The sequence below is a fragment of the Canis lupus genome, chromosome 14 (assembly GCF_048164855.1).
Source record: "Canis lupus baileyi chromosome 14, mCanLup2.hap1, whole genome shotgun sequence".
Classification (NCBI taxonomy): Eukaryota; Metazoa; Chordata; class Mammalia; order Carnivora; family Canidae; genus Canis; species Canis lupus.
The window spans coordinates 65,015,291-65,039,165 of record NC_132851.1 but is presented as its reverse complement, the minus strand read 5'-3'; the positions used below and the strand labels follow the sequence as shown (position 1 = coordinate 65,039,165).

Below are 23,875 nucleotides of genomic sequence, written 5' to 3'. Positions count from 1 at the left end.
AGGTAGATGATCAACATGAGAGAGGAGAAGTATCTACATGTGTAAGATGTACAGCATCTACAACATGTGTAAGGTCAGAAGATTTGGGCCGCATCTAAAAAAATGGGTGTGAAGTGGTGAAGCGAGCAGGTGAGCGGTGAGAAGTGGCATCCCATGCAGAGGGAACAGGATATACAAGGGCAAGGAGGTGTGGAAAGGATGGCATGTTTGGATGGCATCCAGCCTGGGATTCCATGGCCTTCAGCATCAGGTCCCAGGAAGAAAGCGACAAGAGGAATGTACTGAAAGGCAGTGTAGAGCAGATCACAATAACCTTATGAGTGGTACCTGGAATAAGCTGGCTTACAAACGCTAGAAAAGGGATGCTTTGTACTGGTAATAAATACCTCGTACTCTGAGGTCATGGGGAAAGAGAGAAAATGAAAGGGAAAAAGAAAGATGGGGATGTCACTTTATATTTTAAATAATGTTTAATGTTAGATCCAAGAGTGTAATAGTTCCAGCTGTCTTATGTAAGAATACGTGCTATGTTCCAAGTACAGTGCTTTCTAGATAAGAACTGGCTGAATTTAGGAGATGTTAAAAATTAAGCAGTACTCGGTGCACCTGAGTGTCTCAATTGGTTAAGTGTCTGACTTCAGCTCAGGTCATGATCTAGGAGTCCTGGGATCCAGCCCAACACTGGGCACCCTGCTCAGTGGGGAGCCTGCTTCTCCCTCTCCCACTGCCTTCCCCCTCCCCCTATGCTCTCTTTCAAATACATAAAATCTTTAAAAATAAATTAAGCAGTACCCTTATTATTCAGCTTAGAAAAGGAGACTAGAACAAGCATTTTTTTTCTGTTACTTTCCACTATGCAAACTCAGTGCTGGAATTCAGTAAAGTCTAACCAACATGGAAGCATCACAAGACATAATATTTGCAATATCTTATTATGAGTACTTCTAACTTAGGGGTAGTGGGATGGGAGGGAGAGAGACTAAATGCCTGCCATCCTCCCTGCCCCAGTTTGACAATGGTTCATTCCATGGAGGTAGCAAACGTCTCACTCCACTCTGCTGCCAACAATGTCTCCAGTCCTTGTGGTGTGATCCTTTGCATGACTCCTGCATTCCCAGGCGTTCCTATTTGGCTCCTCTCTTTGAAATCCAAAAAGTGCCTGGCCCAACCTGGCACTGGTCTGAGCTTAATCACACATACCACTCACATCACGTTGCACTGCTCGGAACATCCACTCCTGTGTTACCACCTGAAAGCATGTCCTATAGGTAAGAGATAATGCTTCCAGTCCGGCAAAAGTGTTCATTTTCACAACTGGAGCCAATTTTCACAAAGGAAGGGCATTCTCTTGGCAAAATGTCTCATGGTTTTCCATTTTGATAAGATTCCCCTTGAGTAAAAATTACCCGATATACAGAAAGTTGCAGCAGAAGGGCAGCTTGAATCCAAAGCTGCTCACCAATGCAGAAGCAGTGTTTTGAGAAAACAGTCTTCAAAGATGAACTCTGAAGATGCGGACTATCATCTTCCAGAAACAGAACTAAGTCTTTTCTACCAGTCTTCTCTACAGTGTTTCACAGAGAATTAAGTACTGAATGCATATTGCATGAAATTAAGAAGATCCCTGAGCCTACTGAACTCTAAGCACAATTAGCTTGTTGTTCTTCCTTTTAAAATGCTCTTTGAAAAAGTCCCTGCATCAGGGCACCTGGATGGCTCAATTGTTGAGTGTCCAACTCTTGGTTTTGGCTCAGGTCATGATCTCAAGCTCATGAGATAAGAGCCCCAAATCAGGCTCCATGCTCATTGAGAAGTTTGCTTGGGATTCTCTCCCTCTCCCTCTGCCCCTCCCCCCTCCAGCATGCATGCTTGCTCTCTCTAAAATACATAAATAAATCTTTTTTTAAAAAAAAAAGTAAAAGTAAATCCCTACATCAATGCAAGGATTGCAATGATACAACAACCTTTCAGCTAGAGGAGAAGCGTGTAACTACATGCTGTAGTCGTCTAGGGGTAATCTATATAGATGCAATGTCCTATGTAAGAATATAAACTACGCAGAAAGACACTTACTCTAAAAAACCCTGAAATAAAATCAGAATCTCATTCCTTTGGTGACAATTAATAATCTTAACACCTGGTCATCATGCCACTTTGTTATCTTGGAGGAATTTCTATTTTAGAGAAACTGAAGAACTTCTCTCTTGCTTCCTCACAGTAAAGCTACAAATAAAGACATTGGGCTGAAACCAATGGTATTCAGTTTCCATTCTAAAGAAAAGTGAGACTGGGTAGGTTACCATATACAAAGAAGTTAAAAGAATACACAGTGTCTTCTAGGTAGTCACAATGGCATTCAAGTATCCTTGTAAGTAGTGGAGCTCAAGAGAAGAGATTCTCCATTATCATTATCTTTACACCCCCTCAATTAACCACAGGCTTCCCTAAGCAAATGCAGTGTTTTCTTAGAGATGTCAAAATTTATTTTGTGCCATTGAATATTTACAATTTAAAACATGCAAAAAATAAATAAATAAATAAATAAATAAATAAATAAATAAATAAATCATGCATACTTGTATATCATGCACCTCTGTATCTATCTCCCCCTTTACCACCAAGACTCTAAGCTCTTGAAAGACAGGAACCATCTCTGACCTACTCTACATAAATTATAGAGTGGCTCAAATGCCATGTCCTCAACAAAGCCTTCTGTGATGACATGTCCTCAACAGAAGATGATCTCCCTGCAGCATCCTGCTGTGTCAAGCACCAGCACTACCCTTTTGCCTCTAGATTTTAGCACATTCTCAGTGCTTTATATATTTCAAGCCCTTGAGGAATTAAAAGAAACTCTTTCTCACCAAACAACTGGGATTTATGTCCTAAATAATCAGGACTAAAAGCTAGCCAAAAGTGACACATATTAATCAAGCTAAATTACAGTATAGCCATTTTTCTTCTAGTACAATTATCTTTGGCTCTAAGACACAAATGAATCATTAGGGTTCTGAATCTCTTCTGGCAAAGAAATACAGTAGGAGCTGAACGCTCAACCTTGTGAGTGTCATCAGAACAGTTCCATAGATATGAATTTGCCTAGTTAATCCCCCTTCATTATCTCCATTAGCTAACAATGCACATGTAGTCACTGCACATAATTACTGCTCTAACAGACAGGAACGTTTGAAATATTAACTTTCCCACAGACTCCAAATCTTCAGTAAGCAGCTCTCAACAATTCATTATATTAATCATATATGTCACCACATTCCCATTAAATATGCATGAGATTAAACACCACTCATTTTACAAACTGTCCAACATCATTTTTAATATAATTTATTACCTTTTAGATACTGCAATTATAACGGCACCTAGGTGCTGCTATAATAAATGCAACTTTAACTACCTGGCATATAAATAACCAATATTATAACTAATTCCACTTTTATTCAATTTTTAACATGCATTCAAGTGAGAATATTTTGTAATACACAACATAAAATGTTTATAAAGTTAATATGTATTATGACATGGGGATGTCTAATTTAAAGTCGCATAAAAAAGGGATAAATTGATTTTCTTAGACTTAGGTATTCTAGACAAATAAATAATTCAAAATGCAAACCTACCAAGAAATTAGCATAAAATACATTGATAACCTATGAGAAAAAGTACAATGGGAAGTACGATTATGTACATTATGATGTCATATTTCTAATCACTTTACAGACTTTATAAATTCTATGTTTATGTAAATTATTGCAACAAAGACTAGCAGAAAAAGACAAAATGAAGGGGAAAAATACATCATTAACTTGGATCATGTCACTCTAAACTTTATAGTTAATATGGCCGCAGATTATTAAGTTAAACATATAATGGAAATAATAGTAACAGCCACAGTTTACACTTACTGAGCGCTAACTTAACTTACTGTGTCAGGCACTATAATTAGGGCTTTACACTCATATCTCATCTAATTTTCACAAAAACCCAGAGAAGGAGATATTAATATTATTTGCATTTTACGGATGTGGGAAGTGGAAACTTGCATGGCATAAATGTCTCGCCCAAGCACACATGGCTTGGCAGGACAGGGTCTGACTCCAAGTCTATCCTCCTAAACCCGGTCAACACCCAGCTCCCAGCTCTGGATTCACCACTTCTTTGTGTGCCTTAGGTAAGTCACCTAAAGTCTGGAGAGCTCATTCCTTTAGCTGCAAAATTAAAATAATCTATGCCAGAATTACTAAGAATGAAAAAGATGGTTTATGAGAAAGTACCATGTAGGTTGTGGAACAACATAATGCTGCTTGTTATGTCATCAATGAAGTAAGAAAATAAAAGGTTGAAAATGAAGAAAAAAATGGCAAACTGACACCGAGTCAAAATTTTCCAAAAAAATGGTATACCTAGGTAAATGTTTCTGGTTGTTTTAACTTGCTTAATGTAGAAAATACTCCACAAAGGCAAATATGAATCAATATTATATCCTAAGAGACAGCACTAGTAGATGGAGTTAGACATAAATAATAACACTAGAATTGTAGGTGTTCACCATGATATTGTGTTCATATTACTAGATTTAGCCTTTCAAAAAGCTCCTCAAAACTAAGGCTTTTTAAAGTTACCTGGAATCATTACCAGGCCCTAATTTACTGCAATCCACATACACATTTTGATTAGCGGCAACATTTAAATCCTCAGGCCCAGGAAGGAAAAGTAATACTCAAAAGTCTCATTCATCATTTAAGATAGTGATATGTCATCACTGGGCTTCTTTTTCCATAGGGCTTTGTGACTTAAAAAGTTATTTCATGTGCCTTATGTCAACAAAGATCCTAAAAGAAAGATCTAAAAATTTAAGATCAAGACACTGGAATTCACCCAGGTTAATAATTATAAGAAATCTATATATCTATACCTCAGTGTGTGTGTGTGCCTCTGAGCATGCAGACGTCCATCAACATGTGATTGTTACGTATTTAGTGGCTTTCTACTTTTCTTAATGTTTATATTGTCAATTATTTAAAGAAAATGTATAAGGCCAAAATAATAACAGTAATAGGGACAAAGGGGCTGTATATTCCCAGCAACTCTTTTATTCATTTTCAAGGTGCTCATGTCATTAGATGAAAAAGGGAAGCCTTAATTTGCATCAACTCACGAATATACCAAGTCACATTTTTAAACATCCTTACTTGATGGCTTTCACAATAAAGAAAATTGTAAGAGTATATGGAATCTCTAAGGTCCTACCTACCTCCTGGCCGTTCGTGTTCTCCATCAGTGTGTAAAAGCATGGCAATGGGCATCCCTACATTCTTGGATCTTCCAGCTACAACCACATTTTTCCCAAATGTTTCAATTCCTTAAAACACAGAGTTTGATTTAAATGAAGAATCAAAAACAAGAAGCAAATTAAACATTTGAACAGCCAAGTAAAACATTCTTTAAAAACTTCTAATTAAATTTGAATTACTGTGTGGCTAGTCTATAATGTGCCCACATTCATTATTTATAAATATTCTTCTTATGTTTCTTGGATTTGTCACTTCCTCTTTAATTGTCCTTGTTAAAAAACTACATTTTTCAAGTTGTCATTAAATTACTTTTAAATATGGAGATTCACATGAAGAGTTAGACATGCAAAAAACTTAAAATATAAGTAATAATTACTACTAATTATAAAGTAAGCAAAGTACAACAATGTCAAGCTTAATTGGTAATCAAACTTTCAGCAAATTTGGAACAAAATGAATTGGGAAAAAGGGTATTTCTTACAAAACTCATGCACTTTACCCCATAGGAGAAAGGTACTGAACTTTAGGGATTCAGAAAGTTATGAAAGATAAAACTTGCAGATATAGCACACTCTACCTCCTTTGGGCATAGTTGCTTCATAAGTGAAATGAAGAAGTTAGAATTATGGCTTTTACAAGTAGTAATGTCCTAAGAGGATGGTTCTAGGATCTACTTTCTCTTGAAATTTTCTCCTTTAGAAAACAGCACATTTGAAAGGAGAAGATGCTGTCAGAAGTGGAAGAGACAGTGAGAGAGAGAGAGGCAGGACAATCACAAACATATGGAATATGTTCCATATGGCAATATGGAACTGATTAATGTAGAGGTATATATCTCTCTATATACCTCCAGGGTCCAAGAGAATATTTGTATTGTATTCAGAGCACAATTCAAATGTAAATGTCTACAGTAAACACTGAAGTCATTAGAGATGGCTCAAATATGTTCATCACATTTTGTTTGTTTCTAAAGGTAAGGAAAATCACAATTCGTTCTGGAAAATGCACAGTAAGTTTATAATTTAAAAGCAGGGACACAATCCTACTATTGGGAAAAATCCACTCCTATAAGGTGCAACAGTAGTTACCAGTAAGCTGACATGCGTTCCTTATTTTATTTTATTTACTTTGGATTATTCTTTGACTTCTATGATTTTATAACTTTCTACAGACTGAAGTTTTATGGCTTATCATTTTCTTTCACTCAATAGTGAAATGGTTCCATCAAGGAACTGCACAAATGCTCAGTGTGGCACTTCATACATATGTCCAGTGGACCACAAGTTACCAACCTGTTCTCTTGATTATTTCCCAAACTGCACTGGCAGTGGCGGGTATGAGAGAATGCTGATCAAGGCACAGTCTTCCAATATTGATAATATGAAATCCATCTACATCTTTTTCAGGGGCAATTCCATTGCACACTGTTCGCTCATCCACATGGTCTGAAAAGTAAATAAATTGGCTATTTTTATTTTTATTTATTTTTTAAATTTTATTTATTCACTACAGACACACACACAGAGCGAGAGAGAGAGAGAAAGAGAGAGAGGCAGAGACACAGGCCGAGGGAGAAGGAGGCTCCATGTAGAGAGCCTGACGTGGGACTCGATCCCGAGTCTCCAGGATCAACCTCGGGTTGAAGGTGGTGCTAAACCGCTGGGCCATGGGGTCTGCCCTGGTCTATTTTTAAATGGTCATTTATTTGGAGGTCTTTACTTGAGATCTGAAGACCTACATTATGAGGTAGCCTCAGGAAAGGTGTAAAATCATTACTTCGCCCTTTTTCTTTCCACCAAAATAGTAAGCCAAAGTGCTTTGGCTGATGGCTATAATTAACCACTGTAATGGTATAAGGCAATTGCGGGGCCGGAGCGGCTGGCCTGGTGAAAGGGTAAAATGTCTGAAATAAAACAATACCAATGAGATCTGGAAACAGCCAGGTCCTAAGTCTTTGCCTCAATTAGTTTCCCTACTTAGTGGTTTAGATCTATGTTTTTCCTACACAAGACATTTCCATGAATAGTCTTCTATTAAATATTTCCACTATCACAGATTAAAAGGGCTTTGCTGGTGTTAAAATATTCATAACATCATTTGTGTGCCTAACTTCCTCCCAAATGACATAACAAAAAAGCAAATCACACACACACCTACACATACACACACGTATATTTCTCTGAAGCACTAGCACACTGATATCCAAAATATCATTTTGGTTTTCTATTTGGAAGGAAAAGAACATATAGATAGGAAGTGTCAGTCATCATCTCATTTTGAAAAGTAATAAGTAAAAGTAATAAGGCTTTTATTACTCTATGCAGAGTGGCTTAGGTTACCCTAAACCCAACAATCAGCCCATCTGCCTAATATTACTGAAGTAAAGTTACTATTTGCTACATAAAAGTTTCTTTGTTCATTACACAATGGATGGCATTTAGATATATATTTTTTTAAGATTTTATTTATTTATTCATGAGAGACACACAGAGAGAGGCAGACATAGACAGAGGGTGTAGCAGCCTCCTGAGGGGAGCCTGATGTGGGAATCGATCCCACAACCCCGGGATCATGACCTGAGCCAAAGGCAGACGCTCAATCACTGAGCCACTCAGGTGTCCCTAAATATAATTTTTAAGAACATTACCAAAGTCAAAGTTTAAATTGTTTTCAAGAGCTATGCCTTGTACCTTAGATCTTCTATATTCTAAATGGGATACTACTATTTTACTTTAAATCCAATTTTCCAGCATTAAACTACTGAAGTCTTTTATATGTATGAAAGTAGTAATTTGAATTATGTTCATATAGAAATGGGGTCTTTGGAATGTCTTTCCAATCAACAGTTGTTCACTTTCAATAACTGTATTTATTCTGTAATGTTCTAGCAGAGTAAGTATCCCTCTGTTTTCTCTGAAACCAGAAAATGATTATACAGGTTCTAGTAAAAATTCTTAAAAACCACATGTTCACTATTTGAGAATAAAAACAGTGGCTCATTTTTTAACCTGGATGATATCGATGATTCATTTCTTAGACATTAACCATTTATGTTGAAGCTCCATGCCATGGATATACGGCATATGGATATATGGCACAGTTAATCAAAAGCTTTGTAAATGAAAAGAAAAATAATTGTATTTAAGATCTCCATTATTGACCTAGGGCTTAAATTAGTTCATTTCTAAGCTTAAAATTGGCTAATTTTAATTTTAACATGGACTGATTGAAAGAACTCAGGTCTCTTGTAGGTTTGGAGAGTCATCCCCTTACCAATAAGTCTGAGCTACACTTAATGTCACCACCTATTGGTCTGTGCTCTTCCATTCACTAACAATAACACTGAAGTTATAGCAAATAATTTATCTCATGCAATGGCTAAAATTCTTAAGAAGCTCTATAAACATGTGAGAATATGGGGGCCAGCACTAGAGACCAGTCCTCTCAGGTATGCCTTCCAGTGAAACTCCGTTCATAACCAGGCCACCAATTCCAAGCAATTTTTTCTTAAGCCACTTCATTAATAGTTATTTAAAAGATGTGTGGACATACAAAGGTGTAACACAGAGAGCATATGAAAACTGAGGTTATTTAGTCTAAAAGGAAAAGAACCTATATGAGTAGATTTTTATAAGAATCAAGGAAACTGATTCATACATTACATATACATACATACATACATACATACATTTTTATAGAACTCTATGTTATCTCAGCAGTGAATTAAATCTCACTTGCAGTCTTTGCCAGGAAAGATACACTTTTTATTATGTAATATGCAGTGAATGGCAATAATACAAATTAGTATAACTTATATCTACATAGTGCTTTATAATGTTCATGTTACTATCATATCCACTTCCTTTTTGATATTCATAGTTACTGGAGACTAAAATGAAAAAAGGTATTATCATCTCCATTTTCAAGACAAAGCTCAGAGTTGGGAGATTCAGCTAATTTCAAGCCAGTATGAAGAGGAAGATCCAGAATTAAAATCTACATCTTTTTGCCCTAAAGCCAGTTTTTCCTTATGTATATAGAAGTCATAAGTATCCAATCATCTCAAATACCATTCAAAAATTAAAATTTGGGGGCTCCGAGTGGCTTAGTTGGTTAAAAATCTGCCTTTGGCTCAGGTCATGATCCCAGGGCCCTGGGATAGAGTCCCACATTGGGCCCCTGCTCAAGAGGGAGTCTGCTGCTCGCCCTCCCCCCCCGCTTCTGCCCCCTCCCTCACTCATGCTCTCTCTCTCACTCTCTCTCAAATAAATAAAATCTTTAAAAAAAGTTAAAATTGGGGGTGGCTGGGTGACTCTGTCGGTTGAGAGTCCGACTCTTGCTTTCAGCTCAGGTCATGATCTCAGGGTCATGAGATAGAGCCCCACTTTGGGCTCCATGCTCAGCAGGGAGTCTGCTTGAGATTCTCCCTCTCTCTTTGTTCCTCCCCCTGCTCACACACTATAAATCAATCAATATATAAATAAATACTATTTTTTTAAAAGTTAAAATTGGAGGAGCCCCCCACCTTCTAATCAAGACATTTGATAATCCTAACATATCCCAAGGAATGCACTGTTTCTTTTAGGCCTACAAATACAACACAATTTCTAGGTTAATACATGCCTAAACATGTGCAGAAAAGCACTGAATACTTTATTATATGAGTAAGAGAAATAAATATATTTTCTGTTTTTGACTGACATCTAGTGGAAGTCCCCTGAAGTCCTTGGGTCCATGACTTGAAGAAACAATCCTAAGACTCAGTAGCATCAATTTTTTCACAATGGTTATAAAATATTTTTGACCCATAGAATACAGCGGCTAATAAATAACCAGTCAACATCCTACCAAATGAATGGGAAAACTGGCAGTATTCACTTTATGTTTCCCCTCTATTTATGATCATGAGAGGTCATTAAATCATGTAAAAAAAAAAAAAAAAAGGCCTTCAAATTATAACCATCATGTTGCAAGAAAACAACCCAGAGAATGCCTTGAGACCATTCTATAGAACTACTACACTATGTGTATGATTGTGTGTGTGTGTGGGTATGTGTATGCTTAACTGCCTTTGGACAATGAACACACCCAAAAAGGAACAAATTATTGGTCTATTCTCTATCCAAGGATTTTTATGTTACTGTTTAAAAGTACCTCCTCTTGGGGCGCCTGGATGGCTCAGTGGGTTAAGCATCTGCCTGTGGCTCGGGTTTGGGGATGCAGCTCCAGGCTCCCTGCTCAGTGGGGAGTTGGCTTTTCCCTCTGCCCCTCACCTGGCTCATGCCTGCTCTATTGCTTTCTCTCTCTCAAATAAATAAATAAAATCTTAAAAAAAAAAAGTACCTTCTCCTACTGCCTCAATAGCTATAGGTTAAGCGCAAGCTCATTAGCATAATAAATAATACTGTCCTCAGCCTGGTTATATCTTTTTCCTAAAACCTCCTCTCCAAAGGCTCCATCTCTTTCCCAACCACCATAGTCAAATTGGTCACATCAAGCAATGTCCCACTCCCTCATTTCCTTAGAATTAACTTTGTATTTCTGTACTATTGTTCATGAAATGCATGACTCTTCCATAACTAATTCCTTCTTCCCTGTCTTTCCCACCCTAGTCATTCCTCAACACGTTGATTGGCACCTGTTCCTTCATCACAAATTGAAATGATACATTTTCCTCCTCTGCTCTCCCACAGAACTGCTATAAAGAATACTTAGCACATTAGCTCAGTCAGTTGATAACATTAGTTATTTAACTCTCTCTCTCACTTATGAGTGTGAGCCTTCTAGGGCACAGATCTTTTTTTATTAAACTGATTTGCCCATAGTTTTCTCCATTTCAGTTGATGGCAATTCCATCCTCCCGTGCTGCTTGCCAAAAAAGTCTGGAGCCATTCTGACTCACACTCAATATCTATTCCATCTACTCAATCTTTGCTTAAATGTTACATTATTTGTAAGGACTATTCTGATCATGTTATTTAAAGTAGGTTCCATTTCTGATAATCGTGAAGTAGTTTAGGTTAGACCAAACTTCTCACAATTACTGTAAACACTGGAAAACAAACATGAAAAACAATGACCTATAGTTGTAATGTACATTACTGATGTAGTGTACAGCAGGATGACTACAGTGAATAATATTGTATTGTGTATTTGAAAATTGTTAAGAGAATAGATCTTAAAAGTTCTTATTATAAGAAAAAAATCTTGTATCTATGTATGGTGATAGATGTTCACTAGACTTACCATGGTGAGTATTTCACAATATATCCAAATACTGAAGCGTTGTGTTATACACTGGAAACTAATACAATGTTATATGCCAATTATATCTCAATAAAAAATTTTCAAATAACTACTATTTTATAAAAGCCATCTGTAAAACACTGGAGAATCACTAGACCCAGACAGATTTGGAGGAGAGTGGGCATCTGAAAGACAGGAATGTCACTCAAAGAGTCCCCCCCCCTTTTTTTTTTAAGATTTTATTTATTTATTCATGAGAGACAGAGAGAGAGAGAGGCAGAGACACAGGCAGAGGGAGAAGCAGGCTCCATGCAGGGAGCCCGACGTAGGACTTGATCCCGGGTCTCCAGGATCACACCCTGGGCCGAAGGTGGTGCTAGACCACTGAGCCACCTGGGCTGCCCAAGTTTCCCATTTTGGAGGTTTTCCTTAGGCACAGAACAGCTAGAACTTTGATAGATATCTGCAGTCCTACTTGCTTAAGGAATCAAAGCACAAAGTTTGAGGCTACCACAGCAGCTGAAAATTGGAGGGAGATATCCAGAAAAGAAGAAAGCCACAGAGTGGAGACTCAAAGTATATCTGTAAATTCTGCTCAAATCTCTGACCCCTGAACAACACACACAGGAAGAAAACTCCAAGAAGCCCATCCAAGCCTCGGAGAACTACAAAAAGATAGTACCAGTGGTTTGGCAAAGGCAATGCAAGGCTTCAAGTCCTCAATATAATAGGCATTTACAAAAAAACTTATAGCTAAGTTTATACTTAATAATGAAATACTGAATCTTTTTCTCCAAAAAAAAGAAGACAAGGGTGTCTCCGCTACCATTACTATCCAATATTTTACTGGAGATCCTAGTTAGTGTGATAATATAAGAAAAAGAAAAAAAGAAGCCTAAATCAGAAAGGAAGAATTGAAATGCTCTAGTCACAGATGGCATGGTTATTTACACAGAATATTCTAAAGAATTTACAAAACAATGAAAGAACTAATAGGGCAGCCCGGGTGGTTCAGCGGCTTAGTGCTGCCTTCAGCCCGGGGCCTGATCCTGGAGACCCAGGATCAAGTCCCATGTCGGGCTCCCTGTATGGAGCCTGCTTCTCCCTCTGCCCGTGTCTCTGTCTCTCATGAATAAATAAATAAAATCTTTAAAATAAATACAAATTCCTGAGTCTACCATCAGAGACTCTGATTTAAAAAAAAATAATAATAAAAAAAAAGTGGACTTAGCAAGATCACAGAATACAAAGTCAAAATCAATACAAAAAAAATCAGTTGTATTTCTGTATACAAACAGCAACTACTTGGAAATGAAATGTTAAAAATATTACTTATAATAGTTAACTAATCATAAAGCACTTAGGAGTAAATTTTTAAAATTTGAGAATGGCCTCTATAAGAACAACTATAAAACCCTGCTGACAGATGACCTAAACAAATGGAAGGCATGTTGTGCTCATGGACTGGAAGATTCAACAGTACTAAGATGTCAAGTCTTCCAAATTGATCTATAGGTTCAATGTAATCTCAATCAAAATTCTATGAGTTTTTCTGGTAGAGGCTGACTGATTCTAAGATTTATATGAGCAGGCACAGGAATATCCAAAGCAATCTTGAAAGTGAGTGAAGTTAGAGGACTTATAATATCTGACTTGAAGACCTGCTATATAGCTAAGTGATCAGGACAGTGTGGTACTGATATAAGGGCAGAAAAATACATCAAAGAAACAGAATAAAGAGCCCAGTTTCATTTATTTATTTATTTATTTATTTATTTATTTATTTATTTATTTATTTATTTAAAAGATTTTATTCATTCATTCATGACAGACAAAGAGAGAGGCAGAGGGAGAAGCAGGCTCCACGCACCGGGAGCCCGACGCGGGACTTGATCCTGGGTCTCCAGGATCACACCCCAGGCCGAAGGCGGCACTAAACCGGTGGGCCACCGGGGCTGCCCAAGAGCCCAGCTTTAGATTCACATTTATACAATCATTTGATTTTTTATAAAGATGCCAAAGCAATTCAGTGGAGGAAGGAAAATCTTTTGAACAAAAAGTCCTTGAATAACTTGATAGCCATTTGGCAGTGGGGCGGGATACTGAACTATAATAAATCTAAACATAAAAGTTAAAACTGGGTTCTGGGTGAAAACTTTAATTTGTGCTAGATACAGGCAAAGTTTCTTAGAATACAAAAGCATAAAGCACAAAAGAAAAAAACTGATGAATTAGACTTCAGAAACATTAAAATCTTATACCAACTAAAAAATAATATTAACAAAACGGATACCAAGCCAAAAACTGGGAGAAAAAAAAAAAAAGACTGGGAGAAAATATTTGTAAAATATATATCTGACAAAGAACTTGTATCCAGATATATAAAGAACTCTCAAAGCAAAATCATTAAAAGATAAATCAGTTTTTAAAAATGAGCCAAATACATAAATAGGTATTTTTCAAAGGAATGTATTCAAATGGGAAATATGCATATAAAAAAAAAACAGACCAGCGGTTCCTTGAGGATTAGGATGGAGGCAGGGACAGGAATTGACTGGAAACGAACATGAGAAAACTCTCTCAGTTGATAAACACACACCCACACACACTATATTCTGCTAGGGGGTTTACATTATTTCAAAATTTATTAAAACTTACATTCAATATGCTTAAAATGTATGTATTTCAATGCAACATAAATTTTACATAAAAACATACATACTGACCTGTGGTTAATGATATGCATGCTGAAGTTTTAGGGATACATTGTATGTTCTTACTTTTAAATGTCTCAAAAACAAGAGGGATTGATGAATGAATCAATGGGTAGATATGACAAAGCAAAATAGCAACATGTTAACAATTATAGTATTTAGGTTGGGATTATATGGGTGTTCCCTGTATCATTCTTTTAACTCTTCTGTAAGTTTGAGATTTTTCATAATAAAATGTTGAAGAAACAAAAATACAATCTGTCCCCCAATATCTTGATTCTCTATTCTATGCTCTACTTTTTTTCTCATAGCACATCAACTTCTAATAAATATAAATGTATATTTATCACATTTATTTTTTATCGTCTGTCTCTCCTGCTACTCCACAAGGACAGAAATTTTTGTCTTTTTTTCCTTGATGTCTTCCTAGCACAAAGAACAATGCCTGGGCTAGGAGGGACTCAATAAATACCTGTTAGATAAATGAGTACTATTACCCCTGACTTAGAGATGAAACTAGACAAAATCAGTGGACAACCAGGAACAATTAGAACAGATGTCTGATCCTTCTACAACCTCTGACATCTACCCTTTAAAAATAAAACGAAAAACCAAAGGTGGCTTTCATTAAAATCTTTGTCAGTATCTTTGCATCTGCATTGTTATGTATCTGGCATGTTTACATCTTCCAATATAAATTTGAAGTAAAAGATTCACATTTGTCTGTTTTTTATTGATTTCTTCATTTCAGGATTTGAAAAGTCTGAAATTTAAGGCAAAGCTTTGTGATAGGTTGAAGTCCACACTCTAAACACAATATACAGGCCCTTGAAAATTCGCTCACTTGTTCACTCAACAAATATTTACTGGGTGTCTACCATGTGCCCCGTATTGTTCTAAGGATTGAGGATCCATAGTGAACCAAACAGACAAAATCCTTACCCTCTGGAGCCTATATTCTAATGGAATAAATGTCTGCCTGATCAAATTATTTAGCTATAGTCTCTTAACGAGTTAATTATTTTGTAGGCGTAAGTAAGAGAGATACCTCTGGAAGCTGTGTTTCCTGTTCTCAAGCCAATAAGTAATATTTAAATTATACCCTTTTGGTTCTACATCAAGGTTTCGAGACAGAAAATACTTATCAGGTGCTTACCACTTGCCCAACATCATTTAAGAGTTGTTTCATCATCAAAGAATAAGCGGACAAGAAAGGAATGGGAAGTGAGTCTAATCTCATTCTGCTACTCCACCTCCAAATTTGAGAATTAGTAGAGCTTGGAGGTGGAGTGGGAGGTGGTGACTAGGCCAGGAGGGGTGGATTTGGCCCTCCACCCCTCCTTAGCCTCTTTCTCCTATAGCCATAGAAGCTGCACAGGATATCCCTAGGCAGGCCTATTTCACAGGCTGGCAAGGAAAAAAAAAAAAAAAAAAGAATGGAGTGGGAACCTATACACAACACAAAGGTTGCGACCTTTGCTCTTCATAATTCTCTCGAGTAACCTGAAGGGGACACAGAGATGCAAAAGTTGCCTTATTCTTCAGAAGTAGTATTGAAAACAGCCTGGTTAATTAAGCTCTTGGTACCCTATATACTAGACACACTGACTTCTGATAAATGTACCATATAGCCCTCGAAGCAGTGTGTATTCTATGAAGAAAAACCCTCAGATGAGTGAGCATGTCTGTTCTAACGAGCTTCCTCTGACACACAAGGGGAAAGAAGAGATTGTTGTGTTTGGGGGACCTTGCCTGCAAACTTTGCGAGGATGGTTAGACTCAACTGTTTTCTAACTACCTGTCTCCCCTAGTGCCTGGCACAGAGTCATATGCAGATTAGATTCTAGGTAAATATTGTATGAACTGGTAGATGAATGAAGAGGGCCAGAAAGCAATCATATGAACAGATCTTTCAAAAGACTTTCTACGAAGAAATATTCAGATGTTTTGAAGAGCTTTTTGATTTCGGTAAATTTTTTATCAATGTTGAATGCACTCAAAAATAGATAAGGACATCATAGTAAAGGAAAAAGAAAAAGGAAAAAAGGAAAAGAAGTAATCACTGCGTTCCCCAAAATTCTGGATTTTTGAAGGTACTTTAGAGTAGTCAGGCATCTTGAGTTACATGATATAACCTGTCTATGATAGCAATTGCTCACAAAGGGGTAGTTCTATAGAGTTCGGTGACCTCTTGAAATGGTTTCTACCTGGGAATAAATAAGGAGAGACGTACATGGCGATAGGGACCAACGAATCGTACTAATATGTAAATCATACCAAAGTAATTTACTTGGCTTCCAGGATAAACCATTAGTCTTAAAAATAAAACAAACAAAAAAACCCCTGCACTGCTTACTCAATGCTGCCACCACTTGGTTAACATAGCCACATGCAGGAGAACCCACCTCCACTGTTGAGCTTGCATATAAATTCTTTGATAAAAATATTACCTGTTAAGAAATTTTTTTTAAAGTTAAGCATCTGCCTTTGGCTCACATCATGATCCCAGGCCCCGCACCAGGCTACCTGTTCAGTGGGGAGCCTGATTCTCACTCTATCTCTGCCCAACGCCTGCTTGTATTCTCTCTCGTGTTCTCTTTCTCTGTCAAATAAATAAATAAATAAAATCTTTAAAATAAATAAATAAATAAAATGGAAAATGCTATCATAGGGATGGCTTTTTTTTCTATGTAAACACTCAAATCACGTAACAAAGGATTTGAGCAGAATATTGTTAGAAATCTGGCCTTTTTTCTTTGAGTAAGCCTCAAATGCATCAATTGGGTACATCATAATTCATGGCTTGTGACACAATCTCAATATTGGTCCAAGTGCGGTCCAACCTTAAACAATTATTTTTCACAATAAGCTAGGCATATGCAAATCCATCACCCAAAACAAAAGTTATGGCCTTGATAGTAATCTATATTTAAGCACACAATACAATCAACTGCTCCAACTTAATGGAAACTTCATCCTACATCCTGTGCTTATCAGTCCTTTGACTTCCTTTCCACACACTTCCATTGCATTTATTTGCATTCTTAAAAGATTTGTTTTTTTAAACACAGCTTTACTTAAGAATATTTGAATATAAGAGACTGTATACATTTGAAGTATATAATTTGATAAATCTTCACATATGTATATACGTGTGAAACCATCACAATCAATGAACACATCTACCACCTGGAATTTCTCAAGCCCCTTTCCCTCCCTCTTTCCTGTCCCCTAACCTCCAACCATAGGTAACCACTTGCTATGGACTCAGTTGTGTCCCCCCAAATGTACATACTGAAGCCCCAAATCCTAATGTAATAGTATTTGGAGATGGGGCCTTTAGGAAATAATTAGGTGTAGATGAGGTCATCAGGATGGAACCATCATGATGGAATTAGTGCCCTTATACAAAGAGATACCAGAGAGTTTGCTCTCTTTCTCCACCATGTGAGGATACAGAAAATACAAAAGACAGGAAGAGAACTCTCCCAAATCTGACCATGCTGGCACTCTGATTGCAGATTTTTAGCCTCCAGAATTATAAGAAAATAAAGCTTCTATGAACATGCATATACAAGTCTTTATATCAGTATGTGTTTGCTTTTCTTTTAGGTAAATACTTAAGACACAGAATGGCTGCACCATATAGTATATACATATGTATAACTTTTTAAGACACTAACAAACTATTTTCAAGGTCAACCTTTTTTGCATTTTCACCAGCAATACATCCTCACCAATATATGGTATGGTCAGTAGTCATTTTAATTTCAGTCATTTCAACAGGTGTGTAATAGTATCTTATTATAGTTTCCATTTGAATTTCCCTAGTAACTACTTATGTTGAGTATCTACTCATGTAATTATGTCTTCTGTGGTGAAGTGTCTGTTAAATCTTTCAATGATTTTGGTGTTTATCCTGTTTGGTGTTCTCTGTGGTTTGTTGTCGGTCACTAATTTTGGAAAGTTTCAGCCATTATTACTTCAAATATTTCTTTTGCCCTGTTTCTCTCTTCCCTTGGAATTCCAATTGCATGTGTGCTATACCTTTTCAAAATGTCCTATGGTTCTTCGATGTTTTGGGGTTTATTCTTTTCCGTTTTTATTTCTCTGCATTTCAATTTGAGAAGTTTCTCCTGGCATATTCTCAAGTGTATAATTCTTGGCATGTCCAGTCTGCAACAGAGCCCATCAAAGCATTCTTCATTTCTGTTAGAGTAGCTTTGATTTCTACCATTTCTTTTTTATTCTTTCTGAGAGTTTCCCTCTCTCTGCTTTCATTGCCCATCTTTTCTTGCATGTTATCTACTTTTTCCATGAGAGCCCTTAATATATTAATCAAAGTTATTTTAAATTCCCTGTCCAATAATTCCAAAATCGATGTCATATATGAATCTTGTTCTGATGCTCGTTTTGTTCCTTCAGACTGTTTTCATTTGCTTTTGTCATGCCTTGTGATTTTTTTTGCTGAAAGCCACACCCAAAACTATGGGTTCAGGAGTTTCTCATTCTTATGCTAATACACATTCTGCCTCCAAAAATTCATCAAAATTCCATTTAAGTGTTCCTATCAGTTTATAGCTCCAGTAGCTTCCATTCAATGGGAGTAGATCTTGGTTGTGACTCTCTGGATTTACCTCTATCCAGATTTTGGGATAGTGGTTTGCCCTACAACCTCAGTTCTCCGATGGGTCAAGAAAAGGACTGATTTTTAGTTTGTTCAGCTTTTTCTTGTTTTAAGAACAAAAGGACTTACATTATTCTGGCTAGGAGTTGGGCTTTTTTCACTTGGGTTGTTTTTAATTTCCTGAGAGTGATTTTTGAGAATTCTTCACATATTCTATATATTCTATACATTATACAAGATATGCTTTGCAAATCTTTCTTCTGGTCCGTGTCTTACCTTTTCTTTCTTTTAACAGTATCTTTTGACGAACACAGGTTTTACATTTTGATAACGTCTAATTTATCAAGTTGTTGTTTCATATCCATAAGTAGTCTAATTTTCCAGTACCTTTTGTTGAAAAGCACATTCTTTCTGCATTAATTTGTCTTCCCATCCTTGGAAAAACTCAGATGTTGATATAGGTATGAATCTATTTCTGGACTTTTAATTTCTTCTATTAATCTGGGTGACTTCAATACTATATTGCCTTGATTATTGTAGTAGCTTTATAGTCTTTTTTAAAAATTTGTTGTTATGAAGGTACAATTGACCTATAACATTATATTAGTTTCAGTTGTACATGATTTTATATTTATATATATTGCAAAATATATGTATATAAACAAATCTAGTTAACATCCATCACTATACAGTTACATTTTTTCTCATGAGAACTTTCAAGATCTACTCTTAGTAACTTTCAAATATGCAATATAGTATTAATAATTTTAGTACACACTGCACATTATATCCCCATGAATTATTTATTTTAAAACTGGAAGTTTGTACCTTTTAATTTTAAGATTTCTGATTGCCTTGAATCTACAAATCAATGTAAAAATAACTGACATTTTAAGAATACTTAGTTTTCTCATCTATAAACATAGTATATTGATCCATTTATTTAGGTTTTACTTCATCTCTCTTAGGAGTGTTCTACAGTTTTCAATGTACAGGTTTTTCAGATCTTCTGTCAAATTTATGCCTAACAGTTTCATTTTTTGATGTTATTTTTTTCATTTTAATACCTGATATTTGATGCTAATATACAAAACAGCAATTGTGTTTAACATATTACTCTTTTATCTTCCAACCTCGCTAGAATCACTTAATAGTATCAGTAGTCTTTTACTTAGGTGCCATTGGATTTTATACATAGACAGTCGTATTTTCTGCCTTTTTTCTTTTTCTTGCCTTATTGCTCCACTTAGAATCTCCAGTGCAGTGTCACACACAAATGGCAGGAGTGGACCTTTACTTCCTCTGGATCACAGGAGGAAAACATTAATTCTTTCATGATCAACTACGACATTAGCTGGAAATTTTTTTTAATTTTATTTATTTGTTCATAAGAGACACACACACACAGAGAGAGAGAGAGAGGCAGAGACACAGGCAGAGGGAGAAGCAGGCTCCATGCAGGGAACCTGATGTGGGACTTGATCCTGGGACTACAGGATCACGCCCTGGGCCAAGGGCAGACGCTCTACGGCTGAGCCACCCTGGTGTCCCAGCTGGAAATTTTTCATACTTGCCCCTTAATCAGCTTGAGAACACTCCCTTTATTATTAGTTAGATGACAACTTTCATCAAGAATCAATGATAGATCTTATTCAATATTTTAACCTATATCTATCAAGATATTCATATGATTTTCATATTTAGTTTGTTAACTGATTAATTGTTTGATTTTCTAATGTTAAAGCAATGTTGCATTCTTAGAACAAAATCCTTTTAGCGTCATGAAGAATGATCCCTTTTAGGTATTGTTAGACATTGTTAATATCTTTTACATTTATGTTCATAAAGGATACTGGCCTATGGTTTTCCTGTTTTGTAATGTCTTTGTCTGGTTTTGATATCAGGGTGATGGTGCCTCATATAAAGAGTTTGAGAGTATTCATTCCTTTTTGAGCATTATTTTTCCTTAAATAGCTGGTAGAATTCACCAGTGAAGCCATATGAACAGGGACCTTTCTTTGTGGAATGAATTTTACCTAAAAAGTCAATTTTTTAATAGAATTATTCACATTATCCACTTCTTAAATGGGCCCTGGCAGTGTGTGTCTTTTAAGAAAGTTGTCCATTTCAAATTACTTGGCATAAAGCTGTTCAAAATATTCCCTTGTACCCTTTTATTATTTTTTAAAGATTTTATTTATTTGAGATACAGAGAGAGAGAGAGGCAGAGACACAGGCAAAGAGAGAAGCAGGCTCCATGCAGGGAGCCCGACGCGGGACTGGATCCTGGGTCTCCAGGATCCCGCCCTGGACCAAAGGTGGCGCTAAACTGCTGAGCCACCTCTTTTACCCTTTTAATTGCTTTAGAATCTGTAGTGATGTTCTCTCTCTCATTCCTGATATTAGTAATTTGTATCTTCTTTTGCTTTGATCCATCTAGCTTTTGTTTCATTCATTTTCTTCATTATTTGTTTTCTATTTTGTTTTTTTAAAGATTTTATTTATTTATTCATGAGAGACACAGAAAGAGGCAGAGACACAGGCGGAGGGAGAAGCAGGCTCCACACAGGGAGCCTGATGTGGGACTCGATCCTCACACCATGAGCCAAAAGCAGACGGTCAACTGCTGAGCCACCCAGGTGTCCCTGTTTTCTATCATATTAATCTCTGCTTTGATCTTTATTATTTTCTTTTCTGTCTTTCCTTTGTTTTAACTTGCTCTTTTTTTCTAGTATCTTTAGGTGAAAGCTAAGGTTATTGATTTGGGATCTTTCTTCTTTTCTAAGATAAGTATTTAGTACCAAATATATTAATGGGATTTTCCCCTTCTTGCTACTTTCTTTTTTTTTTTTAAAGATTTTATTTATTTACTCATGAGAGACACAGAGAGAGAGAGAGAGAGAGAGAGAGAGAGAGAGGCAGAGACACAGGCAGTGGGAGAAACAGGCTCCCCTCGAGGAGCCTGATGTGGGACTTGATCCCAGGATCCCAGGACCACGACCTGAATGAAAGGTAGATGCTCAACCACGGAGCCACCCAGGTGCCCTCTCCTTGCTACTTTTAATATTTTTTCTATCACACTGCTTTTGAACAACTTGATTGTTTTTTGGTATAGTTTTCTTCATATTGCATGGGCTTGGAGTTTGTTGAGCTTCTTAGGTCAGTGGGTTTATAGTTGTCATCAAATTTGTACGTGTGTGTGTGTGTGAGTTTTAATCTGAAATCTGAGTCATTTATGAAAGGATACTTAATTCTTATTCATGTAAAGCTCCACAAGCATCCCACTTTCCTCCTTCTTATAATTTACTATCATTTGTAACACCTACCTTCTGTGATAATTGCAACAAAAAAAAAAAGAGTGGGAGTGGAGCGCAGTAGCTTTTAGCCACTCAGTCCAGAAATGGCTCAAAAAAAGTCACTTCCCCTTATAGTCCAGTGGAAAGTAGTCACATGGCCCCAACCCAGTTACTCTGAGAAGCTGGGACATGGAAAGGAGCATGTGGATTTTGGAGAACTTTTTCTGCCACTGAGAAAGGCAACACTAAAACAGAAAATAGCAGAATTAAAATAATTTCAGAGGGTGTGGGCTGGGAAGGGCTCGGTGAGGCAGTGGCATTTAAACTAAGACCTGAAGGATGGAGAGAAGTCGGCTCTATGTTTGAAAGTTAACCAATATAGTTAAGGGGTCAGAGGTTAAAGCTCTATTCAAGAAATAAAATATACATTATCTTGGCGTGTCTTCTGTATAATAAATACTATAGCTATAGGAAGCTTGCAGGGGTGGAGAGACAGAAGATCCTCATCAAATCTTGAACAGGGTCAGAACTTATACACAACTCTTAGAAAATATGCAGAAGAATGAGGCTTGAATTAAAACAAACAAAAAAAAGCAGTTGCTGAGAAACTAGAAGGTTCATTCATTCCAGCAGTAACATTCACTAAAAGGCTACCATAATACAGAGTGGATTCAGAATAAAATGTTGACTGCAATATTCTCCCTACTTTGGTGGAACTAGCACTCCAGCAGAGGAAACATATTACTAAAAAAGTAATAAAATATTCCATGTGGAATTGTTCTGAACACTCAAACACAGAACTGGGCTCTCTCCCCAGAGAAAGAGAGAAAATGTTGTTAACAAAGGTCAAGGCAAAATCTGGAAATCAGTTAGAAATAAACAGAATAGGGAACCCTGGGTGGCGCAGCGGTTTAGCGCCTGCCTTTGGCCCAGGGCGCGATCCTGGAGACCCGGGATCGAATCCCACGTCGGGCTCCCAGCGTGGAGCCTGCTTCTCCCTCTGCCTGTGTCTCTGCCTCTCTCTCTCTCTGTATGACTATCATAAATAAATAAAAAAATAAAAAAAAGAAATAAACAGAATAAATGGCCCTACAAACATGAAGAGGTCCAGTGATGAAAATCTCCCACTCTTGTCAAGAACATTAAAAATAGAGCAACAAGTATTCTGCATACATAAACTGCACAATCTTTTAAGAAAAGCAATTATGGCAAGACTTTTTTCCTCTGAACAAGTTTTAGGCAGTGCATATACCTCTATCCTTACTAATTAGGTAAATATCCCCATTTTGATGCCTACTAATTATTAGAAAAGTTTATCTTTGTTAAATCTCCACAGCAAACTCTAACCCTTCTTACTCAATCCCTCCAAATTTAATCCTATATTTCATTCTAATTTCTCTGTTTAATACCCTTGCATAATTTGGAAGATGTTAACATTCAAAGGGAATGACTGAAGGGAAACATTTGAAAAACTATTTAGAAAAAGATAAGATGGAATAAGTTTTCCCATTCTATCTAATGATTTTGTTTTAAAAATAGGTGAAAAGTTGACTTGAGGAAGCAAGAAAACAAGAGGAAATGAGCAAGCATCTCTCTTGGCACCTGCCCTGCAGTCTCCATCTTAGGACAGTGACTATGGTTGAAAGGATACTATCACTGATTCTCCCAGCATTGCTCTGCTAC

The 23,875-nt window shown here is 36.7% G+C and overlaps 1 protein-coding gene across 8 annotated transcripts in view; it reads right to left on the bottom strand.

Moving 5' to 3' along the window:
- The window catches only part of MTHFD2L (methylenetetrahydrofolate dehydrogenase (NADP+ dependent) 2 like), a 136,936-nt gene that overhangs the window by 92,185 nt on the left and 20,876 nt on the right, over positions 1 to 23,875 (bottom strand). For all 8 annotated transcript variants that reach the window (XR_012007227.1, XM_072775384.1, XM_072775390.1 and 5 more), the window contains 2 exons: positions 6,602 to 6,754; positions 5,270 to 5,377 (listed from right to left, as the gene is read on the bottom strand). Coding sequence is in view for 7 of the 8 variants with exons in the window: in XM_072775384.1 (XP_072631485.1) it covers positions 5,270 to 5,377; positions 6,602 to 6,754 (261 nt within the window). In the remaining variant the exon portion in view is untranslated. The remainder of the gene's footprint in view (positions 1 to 5,269; positions 5,378 to 6,601; positions 6,755 to 23,875) is intronic.